This window comes from Lepus europaeus, chromosome 10, assembly GCF_033115175.1.
Source record: "Lepus europaeus isolate LE1 chromosome 10, mLepTim1.pri, whole genome shotgun sequence".
NCBI classification, from domain to species: Eukaryota; Metazoa; Chordata; class Mammalia; order Lagomorpha; family Leporidae; genus Lepus; species Lepus europaeus.
The window spans coordinates 69,466,375-69,491,458 of NC_084836.1; the positions used below are offsets into that span (position 1 = coordinate 69,466,375).

Genomic DNA, 25,084 nt, shown 5'->3' on the forward strand with positions numbered 1-25,084 from the left:
CGACCAGGTCCCAGCTTCAACTTTGGCTCAGCCCTGGCCATTGTGGGCATTTGAGAAGTGAATCAGCATATTAGAGTTGTCTGTTTTTCTCTGTCTCTCTACTTCGCAAATAAATAAATATTTTTCAAAATATATAAGTAATGATAAGTCTAACAAAAATGTACAAGATCTATATATTGAAAATTACCAAATATTTATGAGAAAAAAATAAATGGAATGATATGGTATGTTCAGAAGTCAGAATACTCAATATTGTTAAGATTTCAATTCTTGGAGCTGGTGCTGTGGCGTAAGGGTAGAGCCGCCGCCTGCAGTGCCAGCATCCCATATGGACCCTGGTTCGAGACCCGGCTGCTCCACTTCTGATCCAGCTCTCTGCTATGGCCTGGGAAAGTAGTAAAAGATGGCCCAAGTTCTTGGGCCTCTGCACCTGCTGTGGGAGACCCGGAAGTAACTCCTGGCTCCTGGCTTCGGATTGGGGCAGCTCCGCCTGTTGCGGCCAGTTGGGGAGTGAACCAGCGGATGGAAGACCTCTCTCTCTTTCTGCCTCTCCTTCTCTGTGTAACTCTGCCTTTCAAATAAATAAATCTTAAAAAAAGATTTCAATTATCCCTCAAATTTATCAATAAAATTAATATAATTTCCATCAAAATATTGGAGTCTTTTTTTTAGTAGAACTCAACAGACTGATTCTGAATTTTATTTGGGAATGCAAAGGGAGAGAGCAGTGTAGGCATAGGGGAATGAACTAACAGGACATCTGTTTGTTCCCTTGTCTCTGACTCTCAAAGAAATAAAAATAAATATAATATTTTTAAAAGCCCACTCTGGGTCGGCGCCGTGGCTCAATAGGCTAATCCTCTGCCTGTGGCGCCGGCACCCGGGGTTCTAGTCCCAGTCGGGGCACTGGATTCTGTCCCAGTTGCCCCTCTTCCAGGCCAGCTCTCTGCTGTGGCCTGGGAAGGCAGTGGAGGATGGCCCAAGTGCTTGGGCCCTGCACCCGCATGGGAGACCAGGAGAAGCACCTGGCTCCTGGCTTCGGATCAGCGCGGTGTGCCGGCCGCGGCGGCCATTGGAGGGTGAACCAACGGCAAAGGAAGACCTTTCTCTCGTCTCTCTCTCTCTCTCTCTCTCTCACTGTCCACTCTGCCTGTCCAAAAAAAAAAAAAAGTGCACTCTGTAAACTTCTGGATCGTTACCTACCTGTCTGGCTGGAGCAGCCTGTGTAGGCTCACTCCCAGTGATGGTTCCTGTCCTGAGAGTGGGACCTCAAGCGCAGACACTGCTGTGCACATTTCTGGGCTGTATCTCGCGTTGGGGGACTTCGCAAGCTTTTCTTCTAATTCAGATTCACCATCTCACATTCCATCTTGACAAAAATGTGGAGCAATTAGGTGATTTTTCATTTACTTCATTTTTTTCACACAATCTAAACAACTCCTACCAAATGCATCAACTGGGGAGCTAAGAAAAAGGGCTTTCCTGCTCCCCGAGGGCGTGGCTGAGCCCACAACTAACTGGTTGCTAACGACGGACCAACCCTGCTAATGTCACCTTAGCCCCATTATGACATTTACCATTGACTGAAGCATCATTTAAAGGGGGCGTCCCCTAAATGCTAGACATTCTATATGCCAGAGGGTAGAAGGGTGAAGGGGGTGGGAGGCAGGGAAAGAACAGACAACAGGAACTCTAAATGAAGCAGAAGACTTAGCCCGGCTGAAATGAGCTTAAAATCCAGGCGTTAGAGTCCAGGATCCAGTATTAAATGTAACGCCTGTTCTTCTCTCTCCCTGGGGGTTTTTCTTAACTATGTCTAGGTCTGTGATGATATACGTGTGTTTCAACTTCCTGAGCTGTCCTTTAACTTTTCTTAGACATGTAGTGACTTGGGAGACAGTATTTGGATGAAGATCACACTCCTTGCCCTGCGCGGTTAACTTGTTTTTTCAAGGAACCTGACTGAAGAAGGCTTTGAAGCCGCAGAGCCAGCTGCTTTCTAAGGGATACAGAGGGTGCTCCGGGCAGCTCCCATGATTGCAGAAATGTGAAAGGATTGGGAAACGGGAGCAATGGAAGGACAGGGTGGTTTCATTGGTTGTGTAACTTTATTTTTTTTCCACATAAAAAGTACAGAAAGTAATATAACAGATAGCTTTGTGTACACCTAGAATGAACAAATATTAACAGTTGGTCATATTTGTTTCCAATTTTTAAAAAAGATTTATTTATTTACTTGAAAGTCAGAGTTACACACAGAGAGGAGATGCAGTGAGAGAGGTCTTCCGTCTGCTGGTTCACTCCCCAGATGGCTGCAACAGCCAGAGCTGAACTGATCCAAAGCCAGGAGCCAGGAGCCAGGTGCTTCTTCTGGGTCTCCCACGCGGGTGCAGGAGCCCAAGGACTTGGGCCATCCTCTACTGCTTTCCCAGGCCATAGCAGAGAGCTGTATTGGAAGTGGAACAGCCGGGTCTGGAACTGGTGCCCATGTGGGATGCTGGCACTGCAGGCGGCGGCTCTACCCTTACACCAGAACCCTGGCCCCTTAGATATTTTTAAATAAAGAAAAGTATCAGAGATAAAGTTAAAATCTCCCTGTTGTCCTCCCTTGATTCTTTCCTTCCTCTCCGTCCCATCCCAGAGGCAAGGAGAATCATGAATTTGATGTATTTGTGTCTAGTCTATTTTTATAGTAGTTTACTGCAGGTAGATGTATTGAGAAACCATTTAGTATTGTTTTATGGGTTTTAAATTTTATACAGATCATGAGTTTAAAAACTTAAATTCTCTACAAAAACTTCCCAAGTTGAGCCCTTTGAACTTAGAAAATTAAGCAACTAGGCCGGCGCCGCGGCTCAATAGGCTAATCCTCCGCCTTGGGGTTCTAGTCCCGGTCGGGGCGCCGGATTCTGTCCCGGTTGCCCCTCTTCCAGGCCAGCTCTCTGCTGTGGCCAGGGAGTGCAGTGAAGGATGGCCCAAGTCCTTGGGCCCTGCACCCCATGGGAGACCAGGAGAAGCACCTGGCTCCTGGCTTCGGATCAGCGTGGTGCGCCGGCCGCAGCGCACCTACCGCGGCGGCCATTGGAGGGTGAACCAACGGCAAAAGGAAGACCTTTCTCTCTGTCTCTCTCTCTCTCACTGTCCACTCTGCCTGTAAAAAAAAAAAAAAAGAAAGAAAGAAAGAAAATTAAGCAACTCTGCACTTCAAGTCCTTCCAGATATTAAATATTAATAATTAATTCATTAGTTTAATTAAATATTTCCCAGTCTCTTTACAATCTCATCAGTTACTCCCCCCTCTATGTTCCCAAATCCCTTGCAAATTTATTATTACAATTACTTATCTCATGGAAATGTAACCATTTATTATTTGTCTCCATCCATTAGTCTGGGAAAGACTCAAGACCACATGTTGGATTTCATTGTTGTTTTCTTCATATTTGGCATGCTCTTTGTCATCCCTTCCATAGAAACTGTCTGAGATTTGGAGATCCATGATAATTTCACAATCCTCACCCTAAGGAAAAGTTTCAAGCCCGAGAATATTTTCTTTGATGACTAGACCAATCCCTACCCCCTGCTGCAGTCACATGACCCTCCTCCTTCCTCTCCTATAAATCGCAATGAAGTCCATTACTCAAAGTTGTTTACTAGGTTTCCTGAAAGGACCACAATGAAGGCGAATTATTTATTCCTATAAATGCGAGGTCTGATTAAACTGTTCATCATTATCCAGCATTTCTTGACATTATCAAGTACTTTGTTGATTACATTAGATGGTGAGACCTTTAAATAAATTTTATTGCTCTTTCATTGGTTACTGCAAATGCCAACTAATTTAGCATTATCACTCTCTTTTGCTCTCTTGTATTTCTCACGCAGCATGGAATCCGTCAGCAACTGAAAATGAACGTGCTTTGAAACAAATTTCAAAGTCCTTCTCCCTCTCTTTCAACCTGACAAGAATTTCTTTGCAACACCATAATGCAACTATCGTTCTCCTAAATGAAGAAAATCTCATAGGGCTCCTTTGAAAAAACTGCAAAAAACAGAAAAAAAAGAATTAAAATAGAACATCAGAAGTACTGACGGGGGACATGAAGAAGAGAGCTGTAGGGCGCGGAGTCTTTGGGAAAACCTTATGGAGAGAGGAGGTGGATTGACAAATGAAGGCTTTCCAGAAAAGGAAGAGAGCTTGAGCCATGGCTTTGGAGGTGAGTGTCAACCAGTATCTGTGTTGGGGGAATGTGAAGAAACTGGTTTAGTCATCAGTAGGAAGTAAGGTGAGTTAAGGAGGAGCCAAGTTAGTCTTGGATCTATCCATGTTAGCCGTGTGATGGCTGAGGATTCCGTAACTGACGGCGTGACAAGCCTGGATTGAGGTCAAGTGAGATTCCATGGGATCAGAACAGGAAGGTCTTGAGAGCAAGTAACAGAGGTCTGATGAAAATGAAACCGTCAGCTCCAAAAGCTTGGAATTGGGAGCGGGGGAATCAGTTGGAAAAGCTCAAGATGATTATTTCAAAGATGAGTGTCTAAACTCGGACATAGAAGCGGGATAAACTCTACCACATTATAGCTGAACAGGGAGTTTGGATAATCGCACAAATACTTATAAACATATTTTTAAAAACCAGTTTTGCTTGTATGTCAGTCATGTGACTTGATGACAGAACATCACGACGAGACTGTCCAGACCAAAGATTATTAAGTGGTGTTCTGTTAGTCGGAGATGTGAAGTAACAGTGAATCGATCGGGAGCCTGGGGCTCCCAGTTCTCTGCAGGTGTGCCTAAGGGCTCTTTAGACTGCAAAACGGGTCTGATGACAGTAAGTTGGTTGCAGAGTATTATCTTAAGATCAATTCACGTAAAATGCTTTGTACAGTGCCAGGCACACAGTAAACAGTCAATACACAATAACTGTCACGAATATTTCACAACTGCTACAGCTTCCCCCCCCCCCCCAATTTATTTTATTTATTTTTTTTCTGGTCCTGAAAGCCACCACGTTTTCGGCAAGGCTGGGCGTTTGTTTGGGACACTTCGCAACAAGATCGGCTTTTAACCAGATCTAGAGTTTGGGAACTTTGGGAAAATTGGGTAGCGCTCCGTTTGGCAAGCGATCAACTGCGTCATTAAGATTTTCACACACAGACACAGACACACACACACACACACGCACGCACGCACGCACACACGTCCCCCATGTCACAGAATGGTGCCTTCCTTCTAGGCGTCTCCCCCACCCTGCCCCAACACGGGATGGTACATTCCACACGGCCGCTGGAGAAGGCTGTGCCGAAGTTGAGCGCGCCCGAGGGCTGTCTCTTCTCCCGGAAGTAATTTTTCTCCCGAACCGGAAACAGTTGCTGTTTCAAGGGAGGTGGGACTGGGCGGGCCAGGCCGCAGCGGCTGACGGCGGGGGAGGAGCCGGGTCCACTGCCGGGTGCAGGGGCGAGAGACGAGTGTCCTTATCCTAGGGATTGAGGCTCGGGGCCTGTGAGCCGGTTGGAGTATCGGCGGCGGGAACGATCGAGCCGAGCCGAGGGAGACATGTTGCTCTTCGTGGAGGTGAGTGGATCCGGTCGTCCTGGGGCCTGCTCTGAGGAGAAGCAGGGGTGTGTGGAGGCGCCGGCCGGGTCCCCGAGCGCCATGTGACTTTCCAGGCCCCAGGCGCCGCGGCACCGGCCGACAGGCTGACACAGCACCTGGGCCGTGCAGGCCGCCGGCGGCCCTCCGCGCGCCCGCTCCACGCCGGGGGTGGTGGGGAGCGGGGCCGGTGGTCGCAGCCGGGGTGGGGTGGGGAGGATGGGAGGTTGGAGCCCCGAGGGGCCTCCCCGCTGCGGCCCCGAGGAAGGGGAAGGTGTCCCATATGGGTCTCCCGGTGGGGAGGCGAACGGGCGGGGTGGGGGCGGGGGGAAGGCGGAGTCTGCGGGAGAAAAGGGCGATCAGGTGGGCGCGCTGTGCGGGTGCAGCGAGGCCTCGCGGGGCCCTCGGGGACGGAGGCCGGCAACATGTGGGGGCCGCGCAGGGCGCAGGCGAGAAGCGGTTGCAAGTGTTGTGTTTTGTGTTTTTTTTGGGGGGGGGTGGATGGGAAGAAAACTGAAAGCTGCTGCTTAGCCACCACCACCCCTCACCCCGCCGCCAGGTTTTGTCCGATCCCCGTCCCTAGGTCTCTGGAACGTTCTGTGAGTCCAGGCGAGTTTCTGCGAAGCGAGGAGACGCCACCATAGGGTTTGGAAGCCTTGAAAGGCACCGCTTTGACCTTTTGTAAAAGTTAGGCGGCGGCTGCGTGATGATGGGGGGATGGGGGGGTTGGTTCCGTGAGCCGATTAAAACGCTCGTTGACAAGGAAAATTCCAAGAATGAAAGAAACTTTAGTCCAGGGAAAAGCCGGGTCTGGATATCGCTGTTTTGGACAATGGAAATAACTTTTTTTTTGTTCAGTGACTTGTCACTGGCACGTCTGCTGTGTTCCTGGTCTAGTTTTCTAGGCAGCCGGGTAGCGGCCGTCCCCAAAATACGAAGTTGAGTTTGTGTTATTTCTGCCCTTGTCTTGTGTGCAGTGAGCATCAGCTGACTGCCCGGTCAGTGCTTTGAGTAGATTCCAGATCATATTGTTCTTACATTGTGAAAACGTCAAACCAGCAAAGCTGCAAACTTCACAACTTGGCATTTGTCAACTATGCCCAGAAAAAGAATCTTTGTCAATGAGGGAAGGAATTTGCAGGTTGTATAATGGACCCGGGAGCTGGGACAATTTGTGGTGGGTTTTTCCCGGCGTTGGGGACGAAATCTTACCCCAGAGTCTTCCGGCATAAAGTTAATAAGTGACTTTATTTTATTTTTTTCCGTAGCTGACATTGTGTAGCTGATAGATTTGTGATCTTCAAAAGACACTGCTATGTTACAGTATTTCCAGCGTTAATAATAAGTATTCGTTGGGATATTCCAGACAACTCAAAAAGATTAAAAATAGTGCACCCGCTGTTTACCATGTTTTACATCCTCGTTTCCTTTCGCTAGAATAAGAAATGAGGTGATTTTAAATAATGTCGATTTGTTTTGGGGAAATATATGCCATACAAATACTGCACATTTTACATATGTATATGTTTTGCCAGGCAAAAGAAAGATTGTAAAGTTTGATTTATAGCCATATGAGTTCCAGGAAAAACTTTTGATCTCGAAATTCCGGTCCTTTGGCTTAATTAAAATGTGAACTTAAGTAATGGCTCCATTTCTTGGATATTTAAATTAGATCCTTTCCTGCCTCTGGAGCAACATTGCAACCTTTTTACACATAAGAAAAGAGAGTCCAAGAAGTTAAGTAACTTAGTAAAAGGAATTTAGATCAAGGTCATTCTGGTCAAATCATGAACAGGCTTTTAGCAATTCAGACCTATCTGACAACCAGTTTAGACTAACTCTACCATATCTCCACTAAACTATTTTTTAAAGTTAATATCTTTGTTAAGCATTTTCTCTGAGTCAGTATGTCATTCTTTATTTTTCTAGTAATAAGTTTCATTGGAAATTAGCAATGTCACTAAATATTGAGGGCTGAATATAAGACATGATGCTGAAATCTACACATTGAGGGGAAAGCATTTGACCCAGCAGTTAGGATTCTTGCATTCCGCAAGAGAGGAGCTGGTTCCAGATTCCAGCTTCCTACCAATGCAGACCCTGGGAGGCAGCAAGTGATGGCTCAATTAGTTGGGTCCCTGCTGTCCATGTTATGAGACCTTCTTGACTCTGGCCCTAGCTCAGGACTGACCGTTGCAGCCATCTGGGGAGTGACCTAGCTGGTGGGAATTCTGTGTCTGTCTGTCTGCCTCTCTCTCTCTCTCTCTCTCTTTCTCTCTCTCTCTCTCTCTCTCCCTCCCTCTCTCTATATATACCTTTTCAATAAGTAGATTTGAGAAAAACCATGTTGGTCATTTCGTATTTTGTTAACTGATATTTGATTCCTATAACCTCACGATAAGGAATTTTTCTTAATGATGAATTACAGCTCAGAAGTTAGGTATCCAAGGTCTTTCAAGTGTAAATAATGTGGAGACTAAAGTCTGAAGTCTAGTTTCTAGAACACAAGTCTGTTGCTCCAAAGCTTATTTTTGTGCATTCCCCTAAGCCAGGGTTATTAATCTGAGTTCTTGGATACAATTGAGGAAATACATGAGTTTGGTTATGAAGAAAAAAATTTCCTGTTTATTTTCACCAGTTTACAACTGAAATCCAGATGGGAAAAAATTGGAAATTCTTTAAATTTCAGTGGGGGCAACAGGGTCTGACCTTGGCACTAAGAGAAATGACGTATTTTTATATCATATGAGAGTGCTTCAAAAAGTTCATGGCAATGTAAATAAAAACTATCATGAATTTCAAAACGTTTTGCAACAAAATAAATTTATAATTCTGTTGTTCCATGAACTTTTTGAAGTCCACTCATTAGTTCTTGTAGATGTCCTGAAATATTTATGTGCATTATTCCTTGTTATTTTATGTATTAGTAAAGTATGTTCATGATTGTTGGAAAATTTTAAATATTTTGATGACTTTCAGTATAACTCATTTGCTTTGCGACCTTGTGTATTTATGAACTCCTTAAACACATTCTGAGAGGAGATTCATAGATTAATTGAAGTACTGAATAGGACTGCATCACAGAAGAGATTAGGAACTGCTTTATTACGCCAAGTTGTTTGTGGATCATACTTGGCAGGGTTAATCTAGTATCTGAATCTTCCATAGTTGTGTTCAAAGTCTTTTACTCATGGATCCTTTTGTGGAAAGACCCCAACCCAACTATTTTATAACTGGAATCAGTGGCATAGAGATAATAAGACAGGTCTTCAGAAAGTTCATAGAAAATGTATATTATGAATGGCTGCGTATGGATTCCATAATTATTTTGCACTGAAATAAGCTTTCAATTCCTTTTTCCCATAAACTTTTTTTAAAGTCCTTTTAGTAATGATAATGCAGTAATAGGGATATATGTATCTATGGTGCTTAACTGTGTATCAGACACATTAGATATTTCTCAATGTATACATATACAGTTATATATATCTACTCAAACCTTGCAGTATCTCTATTAAGTATTACTGTCCTCATTTTAAAGATAAGGAAACTAAGGCACTGAGAACTTGAACTTGCCCAACTTTATATAGCTAATGAATGCTGGAATTAACAACTCTTGAAGCCATCTATTTATAATGCAATAGACATCTACAGGCAGACAAATTCTGTTTCAAATATGAAATATAACTTTTTATAACTTGGTCTTCCAGACTTTAGGAGTTTATCATGGATTTTTTTTTGGCCACTTATTTTTTGAAGCAGACACAAACAGTATCTGTCTTTGGGAAGACATAATAAGGTTAGATAATGCACAGAGTTGTCAAAAATGACCTCTCAAAATTCCTTTACAACAAATTCTGTAGGTTTGAAATGGCTATATGAACCTTTCATCTCAGTGTTACTGCGTTATTTAGATTTTTGAGCCCAAGGAGGAAAATGGAAATTTTTTCCCATTATTTTGTGATTAACATTTTGTTTATTTTTCACACGATTCCCCCCTTTAGTATTATCAGCCAGTTGTGCTTGCTCTAGTTGTTTGCCAAGTGTTTTAATGACTATAAAATTGGGTGTCTGTCTGTCTGTATTTAAGTTTTTCCCTGAAAAATGAATATTTAGATAGTGGTGACTTTAGTACTATAGGATGCTTAAATAACACTTACACAATTTTTTAAATGATTTTTATTTATTATAAAATATACAAACTAAAATTTATAGTCTAAACTTTTTTTAAAGATTTATTTTTTATTTATTTGAAAGACAAAGTTACAGAGAGAGGTAGAGACAGAGAGAGAGGTCTTCCATCTGCTGATTCACTCCCCAGGTGGCCAAAATGGCCGGAGCTGCACCAATCCAAAGCCAGGAGCCAGGAGCTTCTTCCGGGTCTCCCACGTGCAGGGGCTCAAGGACCTGGGCCATCTACTGCTATCCTAGGCCATAGCAGAGAGCTGGATTGGAAGAGGAGCAGCCGGGACTAGAACCAGCCCCAGTCTAAACTATTTTTAAATACACAATTCACTGGTAGTTTCAGGTATATTAACATGCAGTCCTTACCACCACCCATCTCTAGGATTCTTTATCTTGCAAAGCTGATCCCTCACCACTATCTTAATTTTGCATAATTTAAAAAATAATTTTGTCTGATTTTAAAGTTTTCTGCTCTTTTAGATATATATATTATAGCGTTTTAAATTTTAGGTTAGCTTTAGACTCTGAAATAAGATATGAAATATTTGCATAGATAATTTTTCATTAACTTTGTTAATTGTAGATAGTGATGTGCCTTTTACCCCAAGTATAGAGCATAAGTTTTTTTGCCCACTAGTTTAAATAGTTACTTGTATAAAAAGTTATTAGATACCACTGACTGCAGATGAATTTTTAGAAGAAATAGGAAGAAAGTATGTAAAGGAATTATGAAATGATTGATAAGAAATGTTATTATGAATAAGTGAATAGATGACTAGTTTTTGAATAATTTGATATGGAAACATTTATTGGAGCTATATGCAGACTTAAGAATAAATAAAAACATTGGCAAGTAATAGCTGTAATGGACTGAAAGAAAAAAGTGAAATAAAATGCTCAGAAATGATAAAAATATGAAAGTGTTGCTTCAGATTACAGTATGTAAAAACCAATAACTAGAATTATTGATAATAAGCTACTTTGTGTTTCCGTCCTTAAATTATTTGCCAGCCCCATGTTTCTTCACAGCTATTGGAAATAGTCCTTTTTATTAGCCATGAACAGTTGAAATGCATACTTTTGGTCTTCTTCCTTGGAATTCAGAATTGGAGTGGCAGGGGTAAGGGGTGGAGGGCGGCCAGTGTTGTGGCACAGCAGGTTAAGCTGTTACCTGTGACACTGGCATCCCACATGGGAGCTGGTTCAAGTCTCAACTGATGCACCTGGGAAAGTAGCAGAAGGTATCCTAAGTACTTGGTCTCCCATGTAGGAGACCCAGATGAAGCTCCTGGCCCCTGACTTTGGCCTAACTCAACTCCAGCCACTTTGGCCATTTGAGAGTGAACCAGTGGATGATCTCTCTCACAGTCTCTTCTTCTCTCTCCCTTTAATTCTGCATCTCAAATTATTAAATCTTTAAAAATAGAAGAACAAGAAGTGGCATCTGGATCTATGTTGCCTTGGAGCAGAAAATGGAGGATGCTGAGAAAACCATTGTGAAGTTGTAAAAACGATTTCTGACCTGAAAATCCTTAAAATAGAAATGACCCTTTGGCTCTGGTGATGTTTATAGCATTTTGATTTATCATTCCTATAATCTGTGCTTTGCTTAAACTTTGCCAAAGTTTCCTACTTTAGATAAATTTCCAACCTTTTTTAAAACACCATTAGTGTTGTATATTATGCAGTTATTTTCTGTGAGGATATTGGAATCTTAGGTTTAACTGTTAGCTGTAGGACCTGAAGCAGGTGACAGAATTCCTTGATCTTTAAGTTCCTATCCTAATTTGAGAAGAATAACGTCTTCTAACATGAGTTGAGTCAGTTTGTATTTGTGTTGTTGATGGTGTTTATGTATTAAGCCTTGTGATTCTGTGTAGGTAAGGGCTTGATATACTCTATCATTTCATCTTCTCAGCTATCATGGAATTTATTCATTCATTTATTTATTTTAGTATATATGTAGTTACCTTCCAAAAACCACTGGAATCTATGCTGTCTGTTATATAGATTTCTGGAAAGTTTATTGAACTCTTATGATAGTAGCACTGATAATTGAAAAACTACTGTGAGTTGGAACTGACTTAAATAAATGTAGAATGATTGATTTCATGTTCTCATCCCAGCCTTGTTAAATTAGTTTACTCTGGGGCAAGCCAAACAAATTAAATGATCTTTATCATGAAGAATATGTTTTTGGTTGCACAGATAAAACTTTTAAAACAAGAATGAAGATTGTAATATGCTAAAAATACATTTTTTAAGATTTAAGGGAATTCATATGATAAATTGCAAATAGGCACTTAGTTTCTGAAGAAAAGTTTTCTAATGTAAAAGTCTAAGTAAATAAAAAGAGATGTTTAAGTGTCACATCCTCACCTTTCCGTTTCATCTGTTCCTTGTCAGGTCAGGTGGTGCAGTCTGTGGTTCATAGCCTCTCTCTGCATTGATAAACACTGGCTCTAAACCAGACAGAGGAATATTTTAGATAGATGAGTATTTATTACTAGGTGTAGGGTATGAAGTACAGGTGTTAAAACCAGACTCCAGTGGTGAGCCATTAATTAACTCTGTTGAGTTTATGTATTACTGAGGGGAGAGAAAACGATTTTCTTGTCAGTGCAGAAAAGTCAGGAGTAATGCGGTTTATGTAGCACATAGTTGGCTGGTATTTCACGCTAATTACTACAAATCAAGTAAGGTGGACAGTACCTCCTGTTTTGCCCTGGGTGGTCACAGCGTCTAACTTTTTTCTAGAACAGATGTTTCACCTTGTTTAGTTCTCAAAAATATTCTGGGTTGTATGATAACTTCTAGTTTTTCAGAAAAGATCAAAGGTTCACTGTGTGCTTACAATGGCCAGAATTTTTTTCTTTCATAGGAATAACAGCAACTTGGTGCACTTGAGTCATTACTAAAATATTTGTTATTGAATTCGTTATGGGAAATTAAATTTATATGACAAAAAATTGCAGTTGAGCAAGATAAGTAAAATGGAATTTTTCCCAGCCTTTTGAGGTGGAGGAGGTAAAAAAAATAGGAAGGTAGTGTTTAAATAATAAGAAGATACATTTATATACATGGTTGCATAAAAAAGTATTTAAAAACTTGGACTGCAGCCACTCTGAATCTCTGCTTAGACTATGGTACCTTAGGCAAGTTGTATAACCTCTGTTTCTCAGTTTCCTTATCTGTAAAATGAGGATAATATCAATTTATGAGGATAATATTTAAATCTCATAGGGTTGTTAGAGAGAAATGACAGTTAAGGTGGAACACTTAGAAAAGTATCTGGTGCTGAAGCACTAGATCTCTGAGCTGCTGTTCTCCTGTATACATATGGAAGAGAAGTTCTATTCTCTCAACACTTAGATTTTAAAGTACCAGGTTTGCTAGCTTGATAATGCACACTAGGAATAAAAATGTACCCTTTCTTGAAAAGGATTATTTCGATATTTAAATACTTATATTTGAGGTGACTAAATATAGTAATGGCTTAATATTTTGAGAACTATCTAAACTATATCTATTAATAGTTGTTTGGAAATTTATCTGAGAGATAGAAAGCAAGGTGGATTGAGCGAGTCCCCATGCACTGGTTTACTTCCCAAATGTCCACAATAGTTGGAGAGCCTGGAGAAAATACCGTGGGGTGGTCCGGTTACCTTGCTATTCCACTGTGATCAAAATACTAACTCTTTGACCCTACCTGAATTTCTGACTCAGAATCTGCTCTTTGTCAAGATTCCTGGATGAAAAAAAAAAAAAAAAGATTCCTGGATGATTCTTATACACAGTAGACTTTAAGAAACACTAATCTAGCGTATGTTGATTCATTAGTTCATTCAAGAAATTTTATTTCTAGTCATTCACTGTTCAAGGTAAAGAGAACAGTGAGCCATAGCAAGGTCAGTGCCATCGCAGAGCTTGCACATAACATAATTTGTGATTAGGATATGAGTTTTGTGATGGAGATTGAATTATATTGCATACCATGAATATTATCTTTAACTAGAAATTAGCTGTACCTTGGCCTTGGTATAGAAATCATTGCAGATTTGAATTGACTTCTGCCCTGGGTATCATAGTTCTTATCTGGTGTCTATTTTCTGTATCCATTTCTTCTGGGTCATTAACCATTCTAGGGAAAACAGGGATCAGGAACCATTAGGCTTGGGATTTATAATGTTCCTTGTGTAGTTTATGATGAACTGTCTTCAAATTTTCCTCTATGGCACCTGTAGTGCAGTGGCATGGACTCTCTAAAGAAGCTAGGTTCAAATCCTAGTTCCACTTTTTTTTTGAGCTTTGTAACCTTGGTCAGTTAAAGTAACTTTGTCCTTAACTCCAAAATGTGGATGATAATAGTATTTAATTAACAGATTATTATAAAAATAAGCTAAGTATTCCCTAAATGTTAGTTATTCTATATCAGAGTGAGTGAAGAATTCTCACTTTAGTTTTCATTTTTACTTTATAAAAGAGACTCCAAGGCATTTCCTGATGAGGCTCTGAAGTTACTGTGCCAAGTGAAATAACAGGTGTTTGCTTTTCTTTTTTTCTCTGTTTCAAATACTTTTAATATAGTGGCCCTCTCAATATTAGAGATGTAAGAATTTGAATCTGGATGATTGATCTGCCATGGGGCAAATAAATTTAACCAATTTATACATTTTATTTTGTTTTACAGCATTTATAGGGTTAAGTGGCATGGGATTTCTGTTTCTGATAGTAAATCGGTAAGTAAAACAAAAGGTTCTATATGTCCAAAGAGATAGTTTCACCATATTTATGGTGACATTTCTAACTCTTGGTTCAATTTCCTTGAAACTACTGTCTCTAGGAGCTGGCACTGTGGCATAGTACACTAAGCTTCCGCCTGCAGCGCCAGAATCCCATCTGGGCTCCGTTCAAGACCCAGCTGCTCCTCTTCCCATCCAGCTCTCTGCTTTGGCCTGGGAAAGCAGTGGAAGATGGCCCAGGTCATTGGGCCACTGCACCCATGTGTGAGACCCAGAAGAAGCTCCTGGCTTCTGGCTTCCGATCAGCATAGCTCTGACCGTTGTGGCCATCTGGGGAGAGAACCAGCAGATTGAAGACCTTTCTGTCTCTCCCTCTCTGTCTATAACTCTCTCAAATAAATAAATAAAATCTTTAAAAAAAAAAAAAAACCTACTGTCTCTAAGGACAGGATAATAAGTTTGACAGGAATAGATGGATCCTCCTTTTGTTTGTTTTTAAGATTTATTTATTTACTTGGATGTCAGAATTACAGCAAGAGAGAGAGACAAAGAGCCCCTCAATCCACTGGTGTACTTCCCAAATGGCTGCAAGGCCAGGCTGAAGCCAGAAGCTTCCTCCAGGTCTCCCATGTAAGTGGAAGGGGGCCCAGACAGTTGGGCCATCCTCTGCTGCCTTTCCTAGGCCATTAGCAAGGAACTGGAGTGGAAGTGGAGCGGCCAGGACATGAACCAGTGCCCATACTGGATTCCAGTGTCGCAAACAGAAGCTTAACCTGCTAAGCCACAACACTAGCCCCTCAGTTTTTCTTTACTCAAGTGCTTCTACAAAGAACACTCTTTTATAGAAATCCTTCAGGCTAAAATTCACTGTAGCAGGTAAAGGTGTGAGCGTTTTAAGGTTTTTAATATCAGTACTGACAAATTGCAATTCAAAGAAGTTATGCTGATTTTTTTTAAGATTGATTTATTTATTTGAAAGGCTTGTTAGAATTACAGAGAGACAGAGGCAATGAGAGAGAGGTCTTCCAACCGCTGGTTCACTCCCCAAATAGCCGCAGTGGTCAGAGCTGGGCCGATCCTAAGCCAGGTGCCTGGAGCTTCTTCCAGGTCTCTCATGTGAGTGCAGGGGCCCAAGGACTTGGACCATCTTTCCCAGGCCATAGCCAAGAGCTGGATTGGAAGTGGAAAGTCAGAGTTAGAGAGGGAGAGGGAGAGATAGAGACAGATCTTCCATCTGCTGATTCACTCCCTGAATGACTGCAAAACCAAGGCTGGGTCAGGCTGAAACCAGGAGTCAAAGGCTAGGAGCTTCCTCTGGCTCTCCCACGTGAGTGACAAGGGCCCAAGGACTTGGGACATTTTCCACTGCTTTCTTAGTAACGTACGTTAGCAGGGAACTGGACTGGAATTGGAGCAGCCAGGACTTAAACTGGTGCTGTGATATGGGATGTTAGGCCTTGACTGACCTACTGTACTTTTTTTTGTTTATTTATGTATTTGCCTTTGCTCATTTTTTGTTTGGCAAATATTTAATAATTTGTAGTTCTGTTGTTAATAAGTGTTGTTGTAACCTTACAGGCCTTTTTTTAAGAAATACATTTTAAAAGTTTTTTAAAGATTTATTTTATTAATTTGAAAGTCAGAGTTAGAGAAAGTTGCGGGGCGGGGGGTGCGTCTTTCATCCCATGGTTCACTCCCTAAATGGCCACAATGGCTGGAGCTGCGCTGATCCAAAGCCAGGAGCCAGGAGCTTCATCTGGGTCTCCTACTTGGGTGCAGGAGGCCAAGCACTTGAACCATCCACTGCTTTCTCAAACACATCAGCAGGGAGCTGGATTGGAAGTGGAGCAGCCAGGACTCAAACTGGTGCCCATATGCTGGCACTGCAGTCGACAGCTTTACCCATTACGCCATAGTGCCAGCCCCCCTTCTAGGCCTTCTCGGTATTTTTATATACATACATATTTACCCGTGTACAGCGATTAAGTCTTTAATAAAATAACAATAACAATTGATAAAGCGAAGTGTTTGTTTTTTGTGACTTGATTTTTTTCATTCAATAGTATGTTTGGAACATTTTCCCATATTATAGTAGTGCCCCCTAAATCCAGGGTGATCAAAGACCCCCAGTGGGTGCCTGAAAGTATAAATAAGATTAAATCCAATTTATGCTGTGTTTTTTCCTATACATAAAGTCCTATGATAGAATTTAGTTCATTAAAAAAGGCAGTGTGAGAGACTAGCAAGAATAATAATAAAGCAATTATAACAATAGGCTATAGTAAGAGTTAGATGAGAGTGGGCTCAAAATGTGTTAATATTATAGATATTAGCAACCTTAGTAAATGAATTTTTTTCTTAAGAACTTCCAACTTTTCACTCAAAAGAAGAACTTTGCAACCTCTCTTTGGGGTATCATAATTACTATAGCAACCTTAGTATATGACTTTTTTTCTTGAAAACTTCCAACTTTTCACTCAAAAGAAGTACTTTACAGCTTCTCCTTGGGATACCTGAATTACTTAGCATCACCACCTCTTGTCCTTTGGGGCCATTATTAAACACAGCCCTGTGGTACTGCCACAGTTGACCTGATGACGGATGATCTTACGACCATGACTGCTATTCAGTGACTAACGGGTAGTGTATATAACATGGGTGTGCTAGATAAAGGGATCACTTATTGTCCCAGTGGATGGCGCAAGATTTCGTTGCACTACTCAGTGCAGCTTACAATTTGAAATTTATAAACTGTGTTTCTGCACTTTCCTATTTAATGTTTTTCAGGATACACTTCACCATGAGTGTTTGAAATTGCCCGGATTTAAGCTGTGGCTGATGGGGGGAGGGACTACTCTAGTATATATAAGCCTATCTGTTGTTTTTTCTAAGATTTATTTATTTATTTGAAAGAGTTACATAGAAGGAGAAAGAGAGAGAGAGGTCTTCAATTCACTGGTTCACTCCCCAGTTGGCCACAACGGCTAGAACTGTGCCAATCCGAAGCCAGGAGCCAGGAGCTTCTTCTGGGTCTCCCACGCGGGTGCAGGAGCCCAAGGCCATCTTCTCTGCTTTCCCAGGCCAAAACACAGAGCTGGATCAGAAGTGAGCAGCTGGGACTTGAACCTGATAACTTTGCAGAATTGATAACAAACATGAAATTTCAGGGAACTCAATGAATTTAATGATTGCAAAACGGCAAAATTGCATTGATAAAAGTTGAGTAATCAGAGAGAAAAGAGGCATTAAGAATAGGCAGCTAAGGGGGCCAGCATTGTGGCATAGAGGGTGAAAGCCACCACCTGTAACACCAGCATCCCATATTGGTGCCAGTTCATGTCCTGACCCCTCCACTTTGATTCAGCTCTCTGCTAATGACCCGGGAAAAGCAACAGAAGGTGGCTCAAGTACGTGGACTCTTGCCACCGACATGGGAGACAAGGAAGAAGCTACTGGCTCCTGGCTTCAGCCTGGTCCAGCCCCGGGTATTGTGGCCATCTGGGGAGTGAATCAGCTGATAGAAGATTAGAAGATCTCTTTCCCCCCACCCCCACCCCCCGACTCTCAAATAAATAATCTTGAAAAAAAAGGGCAGCGAAACTGATAGCTGGTTTTGTTTTGTTTTGTTTGTTTGTTTGTTTGTTTTTTGAGAGGTAGGCAGACAGAGAAACACTGGTTTGCTCCCCCAAATGCCTGCAAACACCACAGTTGGGCAAGCAGCTGGGAGCCCGGAATTCAATCCAGGCTTCCCATGTAGGTTGCAGGAAGCCAGTTACTTGAACCATCACTACCTTCCAGTATCTACAATGGCAGAAAGCTGGGCTAAGGAATTAGAGCCAGGTACTCCATGTGGTATGCAGACATCTTAACCACAAAGCAAAACATTTGCTCCTGCTAGCTGATTTCTTTTTTAGCCATAGTGCAAACCAGAAAGCAATGGAATATCTTTAATATGTTTGAAAGGAAATATATGCCTATTGAGAATGCTTTGTTTGGAGGCTGGCATTGTGGCGCAGCAGGTTAAGCCGCTACCTGTGATGCCAGGATCCCTGTATCAGTGCTGGTTCAAGTCCTGACCATTTCACTTCCTGTCTAGCTCTTTGCTAATGCTCCTGTGGAAGGTTGGCCCCAGTGCTTGGGCCTCTGCCCCAAACATGGAAACCAGGATGAACTCCTGGCTTCAGCCTGTCTCAGTCCTTGTGGCCATTTGGGGAGTGAACCAGTGGATGGAATATGGATCTCTGTTTTTCTCTCTTTAATTCTGCTTTTAAAATAAATAAATGTTTAAAAAAGAATGCTGTATAGCACAAGATTAGAGGTTAAAAATACTTCAGAGAAACCACAGCTAGATTGAATTTACTTTTAACATTCTAGGGACCAGTGTTTGGTGCAGTAGTTAATATGCTGCTTAGGGATGTCTGTAACCCATTGGAGTGCCTGTATTCAAGTCCCAGCTCTACTGCTGTTATATGCACAACATGGGAGGCAGCAGATAATGATTCAAGTAGCTGGGTTCCAGCCACCCATGTGGCAGATCCAGATTGAGTTCTTGGCTCCTGGCGTGGTCCTGGATCAGCCCCAGCTGTTGGTGGGTGTTTGGGGAGTAAAGCAGCACGTTGTGATCTCTTGTCTGTATCTTTATGTCTGTCTATGTTGTCTGCCTCTTCTTGTCTGTCTCCCTCCACCTTTCAGATAAATCAAGGAAGATAAATATTTTTTAAGTCTGAATATTTTTCTTCAGGCAAAAGGAAAATGACTCCAGAAGAAAGTTGTGCCTACACTAAAGAATGATGATCAGAGACCATGGTCAACATTTATGTAAATTTAAGTAAATACTGACTGCTATAAATGACAGTATTTTTCAGTTTTGATAATGTCCCATATTCTTTCATTCTAAAAGTCACATTTTTGTATATTTCAACTACTATGAAAATAGAGCTCATACAATATTTGGTTTAATAAACAGCAGTGTTATCTATGTGATAAATTAGGATGCCATCTTTATAATTTTGAGTGTGTTAAACTGGTACTTTGCCTAGTATCAGTGTCCTTTGTTCCATATCTATTTGAGTTATTCTCTTTTCTTTTACAAATAATGTTAACGTGGAAATATGAGTTGTGCCATTTTATATAGTCTGCTCTAAGGGCTGTTTGCCAATTTTAAGTCTGAGGATTATTTATTATTATTTTGTTGCAGTTTCATTTTATTTGCAATCATCTATTTCTTGTGATTTTATCTGTTTGGAGCTAATTTTCTGTGATACAGTTTACATTTAATTTTTACCTCTACTTTGCAATTATTTTCAAGGAATGTATTGGTGGTTTGTGTAGTATAATTTTGGAAGTGAGATTGTAGTAACCACTTTAAACTAGAATACTGGGGCCAGCATTGTGACATAGTGGGTTAAATCACCACCTGTGGCACCAGCATCCCATAGGAGAGCTGGTTTGAGTCCTGGCTGCACCACTTCCTATCTAGCTATCAGCTAATGCACCTAGGAAAGCAATGAAGATGGCCCAAGTGCCTGGACCCCTATACTCACATGGAAGACCCAGATGGATTTCTGGGTTCCTGGCTTTGGCCTGCCTGAACGTTGCAGCCATTCGGCAATTGAACCAGCTGATGGAAAATCTCCCTCTATCTCTGTAACACCACCCTTGAGATGAAAAAAACAGAGAAAGAGAGGCAGAGAGAGAGGTCTTCCATCCACTGGTTTGGCCACTGATTCACTCCCCATTGGCCAAAGCCAGGAGCCAGGAACTTCTTTCGGGTCTCCCACGTTGGTGCAGGGACCCAAGACATGGGCCATCTTCTACTGCTTTCCTGGGTCATAGCAGAGCTGAATTGGAAGTGGAGCAGCTGGGACTCAAACTGGCGCCCATATGGGATGCCAGCACCGCAGGTGGCAGCTTTATTCGCTATGCCACCGTGCCAGCCTTGTGAATCTTTTTTTTTTAAAAGCATGCTTTATGAAAGGATATGAAGCATTTCTACTGAGTCTTAACTGTTTAATAAGAATAAATGAGGAATTCTTACCCCAGTTTACAGTGAGAAAATTGAAGCTTAGATTTGTTAAACTTCCCAAGATCATACATGATCTCAAGTTCATGTTAGAGCTCTGTTTTCAATTCAAGTGGAGTTCTAAAGCTTCAGTCACTATGTTTAGATAATAATTGCTTGTGGTGAACTACTTTGAAATACCCTTTTTGCTTTTCTTACAGCTACATACCACTCTTCATAGTTAGGGGTACTTCTTATAGTTTGTGTGGACCTTTCATTCTGTCCTTTCCAGGTATAGCTCTTATTCCTGCAGTTTTTTATATTGTACTCTTTGTATTTATCAAGATTCAGAAGTCTGATATCTCTGAGAGATGTACTCTTTTTGTCTGCTGTATTCTTGTCTGGGGGCATATCTGATACTCTGAGAATTGAGGAAAGAAGGAGAATAAAAATGTAAATGTAGATCTTCTTCTATTAAAAGGACTTAATATCAAATTAAATACTGGGCACATAGCAGGTGAGCTGGGCTATAATAAGATCTTCATAGTTCTATTCCACTACCAGTCAGAAACTATGCTGAAGGTAGTCATTTGTTCTACTGGTTGAGACATTGTTTCTCATTTCATCTGACTGGACTTGATTCTCAGCTCCAGCTTCTGACTTCAGAAGCAGACCCTCAGAGCAGCAAATGATGGTTCAAATGATTGGGTCCTTGCCACCCACGTGGAAGACCTGGAGCTCCTGGCCTTGGCCTTGCCCAGGCCTGTCATTGCAGGCATTTGGGGTGTAAGCCAGCAGGTGAGAGCTCTGTTCTGTCTGCCCGTGTCTCTCAAATTAAAAAGAAAGAAAAGAAAATTACTCTGTACCTAAATTCCCAAATCATAATCACCGATTAACTCAGCTCAGTGGCCCACCAAAGGCACAGTGGTGGGAGAGTACTGTTCTGATGCAGACAGGCAGGGTATGTATTTGTAGAGAATTGTAAAACTGACCAAAAAAAATATGCTTCTTGTTGTCAGACACCTAGAAATTCTAAACTGCGAAATTAATAAAGTACACCTTACTGTCACTGCCATTTCAAGGCACAACTTTTGATCCAAAAATAGGAATAGACCTAGAAAAGGCATTGTATCTAGTCTTTCTTTTTCCAGACTACATCTCAAAATCTTTCCAGTTTATAAAAGGAGGCAATGAAAAAGAAATATGGCAAGCAATAGAGTATAATTAAAGAATATTATTTCATTGGCTCATAAATATGTTACTTGTGTAGTGTAGAAACGCATTCAAAGAAACTCAAGTAAAGAAATCAGAAGAGTGCAGGGGGATTCTAGGGACAGAATTGCAAGGAAGTAGAATTAGGCGTCCTGGAAGCTGAAGCTTAAAGACAGCAGCTTAGTGTGGGACCTGTGCAGATCTGTCCACTCAAAAGTTGTGCCTTAGTTGGACATATTCTGCTGTTGGTAATACCTTAAAAGCTGATGTTGTTTGTTTTGTTTTTAACTATGACAGAGTCATTATTAATAACCCCTGCAGGTAGGGAGAGTTTTGTGGGTGTTTTTGTTTTTGTTTTTGTTTTTTTGTTTTTTGACAGTCAGAGTTAGAGAGAGAGACAGAAAGAAAGGTCTTCCTTCCATTGGTTCACCCCCCCAAATGGCCGCCATGGCCACTGCGCTGTGCCAATCTGAAGCCAGGAGCCAGGTGCTTCTTCCTGGTCTCCCATGCAGGTGCAGGGGCCCAAGCACTTGGGCCATCCTCCACTGCCTTCCCGGACCACAACAGAGAGCTAAACTGGAAGAGGAGCAACCAGGACAGAATCCGGCGCCCCAACTGGGACTAGAACCCGGGGTACCAGCGCTACAGGTGGAGGATTAGCCAAGTGAGCCGCGGTGCTGGCCTGTTTGTTTTTTAAGATTTATTTATTAGAGAGGCAGAGGCAGAGAGAGATCTTCCATCTACTAGTTCACCCCCCAAATGGCTGTAATGGCCAGAGTTGAGCTGATCCAAGCCAGGAGCTTCTTCTAGGTCTTCCATGTGGTGCAGGGGCCCAAGTACTTGGGCCTCCTAGGCTATAGCAGAGAGCTGGGTCAGAAGTAGAGCAGCCCGGTCTTGAACCGGTGCCCATATAGGATGTCAGGACTACAGGTGGCGGCGTTACCCGCTATGCCATTGTAAAATTTCTACCTGCAGGGGTAGGGATTTTATAATGAACTCCTGCTACATGGTGTAATGTGCCAGCTCTCTTTCATGAAAGCTGAATTCCTGGTGCCTGTAGATCTAATCTTGATTAAGTTCATTCCCTGCCCTTTGAGCCCACCCTTGGGAGCCTATCATCTAGTGGTAGTGGTAGGGCCTACCACTGAGAACAGAGTAGAATAACTTTTTGAGAAGAGGGTGAAATGTTTACTGGACCATTAATGTCCTTGAGAAGAATGAGACCCTGTTGGTTTGGATAAGGTGAGAGGAGTGTATTTGTGCATTTCACCCTCTCTTCTTGCTCTGTCTCTACCTTTTCACACTGTTACCCCTGTTCTGTTCTCATGCTCAGTTTCTGCTTCTCACCTCTGTGTTTGTGGTTAGATAAGCCATGCAAAAGATCAGTTTAAATGTTGGTATCTCAGCATGATTATTGTGTTGTACGCATTTGAGGATGTCCACCTTGAGAAGAGAGGGAAGAGAGCATTCCAAAATAAGGCAGATGCTGTTTTTTGACTTAGGGTAAAATTTTTAGTGATACAATTCAAACTCAAATGTGTGACACAGCTTGGATGACAATAAAGATGACATACTCTGGAAAATTACACTATAGATAAACTCAGAAATTTGCTATAGGTACACAAACACTAATGCCTCAAAGATATGTGAACAGTTTGAATTTTATGACATTTACAAGTGGGTTGGGGTAGAATAGTATTACCATTTTAGAAGTAATTTATAGGGCTTTGCATTGTTTGTAATATAGATGGCTAAATTTTATATGGACATTTCAAATTCATTACTTTAAAAGTTTTATATTTTGAAACTGACCAATAATTTTAATTTTAACTGATTTCATTTTATTTAATATTATTATTGAAAAGTATTTCACTTTTAAGTAATGTAAAAGCCCTTTATCTAAATTTGCAATTCTTTTAATACATTTTTAAATTTTACAAATAGAATCTTTGGTTATTTAGCAGGTAACATCTAAAGGAACTGGTTTAAATCCCAATGCCAAAGTATGGCAAGAAATTCCTCCTGGAAATCCTGATGCCACTCCTGTAACTCATGGAACTGAAGGTTCTTGGCCTGATACAGCAGCCACATCAGGGTCCCCTCCTGAAGGTAAGTGTGAAGTATTTTATCAGATATATCACATTTTGTTTAAGTGTGTAATCAAACTAGTTTGTAGAACTTTGACTTACATTCTTTGATTATGTGACTAAATAGCTTATAAATGTTTAGTACACAGTTTACATGTAATTCTCACTCATCTAACATGAACAGATTGTCAGTAATTCCAAGTAGTAGCTGTATTGTTAAACCTAGCTTCTAACCCATTTATAATAACCTATTTATAAATTAGTTTTGCTCTGACATCATTGGCTTTCTGTTTACTTACTGTTTGACCTTTATCAAATGACATGACTTCTCTGTGCTATTTCCTTCACCTGGAAAACAAAAACCATTACAATTACCTGTAGCAGGGGTAGGGAACCTTTTTTCTGCCAAGGGCCATTTGGATATTTGTAACATTACTCATGGACCATATAAAATTAGCAACTTAAAAATTAGCCTACTAGGGCCACCGCTGTGGCATAGTAGACTAAGACTTTTCCTGCAGCACCAGCATCCCATATGGATGCCAGTTTGTGTCTTGCTGCTCCTCTTCTGATCCAGCTCCTTGCTTATGGCCTTTGAAAGCAGTAGAAGATGGCCCCCACATGGGAGACTTGGAAGAAGCTCCTGGCTCCGGATTGGACCAGCTCCGGACTTTGCGGCCATTGGGGGAGTGAACCGGCAGATGGAAGACCTTTCCCTCTATCTCTCCCTGTGTCTGTAATTCTACCTCTCAAATAAATAAAATATTTTTTAAAAAAATTAGCCTACTACAGATTTATTGAATTTCAAGTCCTACCTGCAGTTGCCGGACCAAATGATGTTATGGGGTTTTTATGGTTCCCAAGTCACATTCCCCATCCCTGACCTATATAGTATAGGATTTTCTGAGAACTAAATAAAGTTCATGGAGCCATGTGACTTATAGATAGTACTGTATAAATTTTAGTAACTGCTAATCATTTTAGCTTATCTATAATAATAAAAACTGACTGCCTTGGGGAAATGATTCTTTTTCTTTCTTTTTTTTTTTAATTTTTTTTGACAGAGTGGACAGAGAGAGAGAGAGAGACAGAGAGAAAGGTCTTCCTTTGCCGTTGGTTCACCCTCCAATGGCTGCTGCAGCCAGTGCACCGCGCTGATCCAAAGGCAGGAGCCAGGTGCTTCTCCTGGTCTTCCATGCGGGTGCAGGGCCCAAGCACTTGGGCCATCCTCCACTGCACTCCCGGGCCATAGCAGAGAGCTGGCCTG

At 41.5% G+C, this 25,084-nt stretch overlaps 1 protein-coding gene across 5 annotated transcripts in view; it reads left to right on the top strand.

Annotated features, from left to right (window-relative positions):
* The first annotated feature begins 5,417 nt into the window (after window positions 1-5,417).
* Window positions 5,418-25,084, top strand: part of LARP4 (La ribonucleoprotein 4) — a 66,850-nt gene continuing 47,183 nt past the window's right edge. The window contains exons 1-3 of one of the 5 annotated variants that reach the window (XM_062203674.1): window positions 5,539-5,572; window positions 14,466-14,514; window positions 23,692-23,839. Coding sequence is in view for 2 of the 5 variants with exons in the window: in XM_062203672.1 (XP_062059656.1) it covers window positions 5,555-5,572; window positions 23,692-23,839 (166 nt within the window). In the remaining 3 variants the exon portion in view is untranslated. Of the gene's footprint in view, window positions 5,573-5,944; window positions 5,954-14,465; window positions 14,515-23,691; window positions 23,840-25,084 lie in introns of those variants that run through there. The other 4 variants (XM_062203672.1, XM_062203673.1, XM_062203676.1 and 1 more) reach the window with 4 other exon arrangements.